Here is a 4,004-nt window from a genome sequence, read left to right as displayed (position 1 = left end):
CCAATGAAGGACTAACACTTTAATCATGTACCCATAGAATTTGCAGTTCCTTTCTCACTGTATGTACAAGTGTTGTGCATTTGCAAATTTAATGAGGCTAGTGTGTCTGCAAACTTGAACAAACATTCTGATAATTTATAAGCTTTATGTGTTTTTTTAGAAATGCCTTAAGGTACTTCTTAATGAATTTTCCCATGTTGTCCAGGTACTTCTATAGATTCTTCCTCATGATATTTTTGTTTATCATGGCAACGTCCAGAAGTCTATGGCAGTCGCTTCTGCTGAGGGTGGCCTCGATCCCATACTTGCCTACACTGCCGGAGTAGAGATCGAGCAGCTGCAGTGGTCTTCCTCCCAGCCCGACTGGGTTGCCATTGCCTACTCCACTAAGCTTCATATTCTGAGAGTTTAATGGAAAGCAAATGTATATTAGAGCAGTAAACAATGAACAATAAGATTTTGTTCAGAATTCAAGTCTATGAACCCAAATTATTCAGAATTCAAATTTCCATGCATGAAAGGTCACCCTTGGCATAAGGTAGCTGAACTTGTAATATAATGATGATCCTCCTAGTAATCCAAACAATAACGCACCATGTCTACAACATGCAGTTTTTTGCAAATTTTGTACCCCCCGAGGCAATTGATCTTGTGTCAACACTATTTCAATACTCACCTAATTTGCGTCTTACAACGGTAAGTATATGATACATCCAAATAAAAATAAAGTTTTTCTGTTTCACTTTCATAATGTCTTCTCTACATCTTGCTAGTTTCTATTTTGATCATTAATGGTTTGCCATTGGTATGTATTCCAAGTGACATAAACATGTTTGTCATCATTGATACAGTTGGAGGCCTGCTCTCATCCATTCTTTGATGAATTGAGAGATCCTAACACATGTTTGCTTAGTGGCAAACCTCTTCCTCCTTTATTCAACTTCACATCTAAAGGTAATGCCTTGTTTACCTTCCTGTCTAATCGTCGTCCGTCCGTTGATGGTCCTTTAAATGAGATTTAAATATGTTTGCAGAGCTTGAAAGCGCTTCTCCTGAACTAGTTCGACGCCTCCTACCCGAGCATTGAACTAAACTCGGGGTTAAGAAGTTTAGGCTGAGTTTGGTAGAGAGCTTCTTTTTCCAGTTTTCCTGATGTGGTCAATGGTTGGAATTCAAGACAATAAACAAGAACCATTTCAGTTTTAAGGCTACAGTGTGTGCTTGAAGTGCAAGATTTTGCGGAGACTTGAAGAGACAGGGAAAGAGAAAGGATTCCTTCTGCAGCAGACAATCTTGAATTATATCTGACACTACTGATGGCCATCTTATAATTGATCGGAGACATGAAGGGCCAGAGCAAGAGAAAGGTTCCTTCTTCGGCAGTCAGTTTTCTGTTGCATTACCATTGACCATTTCTTGAACGTACGTAGCCTCATTGTACAACCCTAACAAAATCTTATTGTTCATTGTATTGTTGTAAGAAGAATATTTATGTAATTTATGAATATTTGTGTATTTTATGGATACTGTTGAATGAAGAATATTTGTGTAATTTGTGAATATTTGTGTATTTTTTTTGTTACTGTTTCGAAAATCAAATTTGTACTGTTAAAAAATACTGATATTACATCGGTTTTCCACCGTTGCAAAATCGGTGTTATTAATTAATATTACATCGATCGTATACCGCTGCCAAAACTGGTGTTATTAACATATAATATTATATCGGTTTTACACCGTTGATGAAACGGTGTCGTTAAGTGATACTACACCGGTTAATAACCGATTCGAACACCGGTGTCGTTAAGTGATACTACATCGGTTTTAAACCGATGTCTAAAATGGCAAACTTTTTACATCGCCTTCATAGACATCGGTCGAAAATGTAATAGACACCGATGGAAAACCGATTCTATGAGGGTTTTTGTTGTAGTGCCAACTCACCTTGGTTTGGCCGGCCCTAGCTTGGGCTCCAAGCTAGGCTTGGCCGACCACCTTAAGGTGGGTAAGAAGGTGGGTATAGGTGGGTATAATACTTTATAAATAAGAGGCTACGATAGGGACCGAGAGGAGGATTTGATTTTGATCTCCTGATGAAATTAAACTTCCCGTGTTCGTCCTGAACACCCAAATTAATTTCATCAATAATAATTCATACCACTAAATAATTATTATTGAACTACCGCACCAATCCCAAATTACATTTTGGGCTTCTTCTTATCATGAGTGTGTTAATCTCCTTATGTTTATTATATCGAATGTCCACTAATTAAATGAGTTATTAACAACTCACTTAATTAATATCTAGCTCCAAGAGTTGTACCACTCAACCTTATCATCATGTCGGACTAAGTCCATCTGTAGGGTTTCCATGGCAATCCTTATGAGCTCCTCTTGTGGACATCATCAACCTAGATTATTAGGACACAGTTTCTTCTATAATCAACAACACATACTATAAATAATATCATTTCCCAACTTATCTGGTCTATTGATTTATCAAACTAAATCGCACCCTTTGATAAGTCAAAGAAATAAATGTAGGATCGAAAAGAATTTAGATATCTCCACAATTACATAATATTGTCCACTTTGGGCCTAAGGCCTTATGGTTTTGCTCTTGGGCTCTCCCCAAAAGGCCTCATGCCAATGGAGATATCTTTTCTCTTTATAAATCCATGATCTTTCCTATGTGTTTTCAATGTGGGACTATGTTTGTAATTTTGCAACCCCAACAATCCCCCCCCCCCCCACTCAAACAAAGGACCATGGGCTTCCCATGTCCGATCCTCGACCCACCAGGTCTTCCTGACACTTGGTCCACCCGACCTACTAAGACTTCCTTGCCTAGCCGCAACTAGGACTTCCTGCCTAGTGTCTGGTCCTCTTGATCTGAACATAGGAGCCCCCACTTTCTTTGTTCAAGGTCAATATTGTACCCACATGGCTCAATCAGACCATAGCTCTTGTGCACAGTCGGCGATTAAACCTTCTGGTAGTCCAGGCTCTGATACCAATTGTGGATTGAAAAGAATTTAGATATCTCCACAATTGCATGATATTGTCCACTTTGGGCCTAAGCCCTCATGGTTTTGCACTTGGGCTCTCCCCAAAAGGCCTCATGCCAATGGAGATATTTTTTCTCTTTATAAATCCATGATCTTTCCCATGTGTTTTCAATGTGAAGCTATGTTTGCAACCTCGCAACCCCAACAATAAATACTAGATATATGTGCTTGTTATTATATCAGTATTAAGAGTACACACTTCCATAATAACATAGGTCTTGTTCTTTTATGCTGTCAGTATAAAAAGAACTTATCTTAAATGGTCTTGCTCAATACACTCAAAGTGTACTAGTGTAATTTTATAGTTAAGATAAACTAATACTAAATTACACTACGACTATTCCAATGGTTTGTTCATTTCCATCTTAGTCATGAGCTACTGTTTATAATTTATAAGGAAATGATAATATGATCTTCTGTGTGTGACACCAGACATCATGTTATCTATAATATAAATTAACTGAACAACTACACTTAGCATATAAATGTAGATATTTGACCAATGTGATTCTTTATTTCAAAAATAAATGTTTACAAAAAACTAGGCTTTTACTATACACTCTAACATACGGGTTCGCCAAGGAGCTCTGGGAAAACTTCCTAGAACTTCATGAAGGAACCTCAGAGGTGAAACTTACGAGATGGGACTTACTTCGTAACCAGATTAGCAACCTCCGATTTGAAGAAGGCAAAACGATTACACACATTCACTCGAGGATTAAGTAGCTCATCACCGGACTTTCAAATCTCGGAGAAACGGTAAGCAACCGAGATTCACTAAGGTATGCTCTTAATGCATTCCCTAGGAATATAAAATGGGCATCACTAGTAGATGCATTCTATATCTCTAAGGATCTAGAAATTGTTACCTTAGAAGAATTTTTTTTGACTTTTGAAGTCCATGTATCGAGATGTGTAGATATGAAGAAGGGCCAA

General features: G+C 37.9%; 1 protein-coding gene across 1 annotated transcript; it reads left to right on the top strand.

Annotated features, from left to right (window-relative positions):
* The first annotated feature begins 265 nt into the window (after positions 1 to 265).
* LOC121994773 (shaggy-related protein kinase kappa-like) lies at positions 266 to 1,101 on the top strand. Its single transcript, XM_042548699.1, has 5 exons — positions 266 to 367; positions 476 to 538; positions 613 to 696; positions 852 to 954; positions 1,035 to 1,101. The coding sequence occupies exons 1-5, from the start codon at positions 266 to 268 to the stop codon at positions 1,085 to 1,087; spliced, it is 405 nt and encodes a 134-aa protein (XP_042404633.1). The 3' UTR covers positions 1,088 to 1,101.
* Positions 1,102 to 4,004: the final 2,903 nt, after the last annotated feature.

The sequence above is a fragment of the Zingiber officinale genome, chromosome 6A (assembly GCF_018446385.1).
Source record: "Zingiber officinale cultivar Zhangliang chromosome 6A, Zo_v1.1, whole genome shotgun sequence".
Taxonomy (NCBI): Eukaryota; Viridiplantae; Streptophyta; class Magnoliopsida; order Zingiberales; family Zingiberaceae; genus Zingiber; species Zingiber officinale.
The sequence above is the reverse complement of the archived record's forward strand: the minus strand, read 5'-3'. Positions and strand labels throughout refer to the sequence as shown.

Bases quoted from the DNA above. Each gene is read 5' to 3' on its own strand.
- LOC121994773 (XM_042548699.1), top strand. From the start codon at position 266: ATGGCAGTCGCTTCTGCTGAGGGTGGCCTCGATCCCATACTTGCCTAC. The intron at 368-475 runs GTTGCCATTGCC...TCAGAATTCAAG, and splicing joins CTTCCTCCCAGCCCGACTGG to TCTATGAACCCAAATTATTC. The intron at 539-612 runs GTAGCTGAACTT...TACAACATGCAG, and splicing joins AAGGTCACCCTTGGCATAAG to TTTTTTGCAAATTTTGTACC.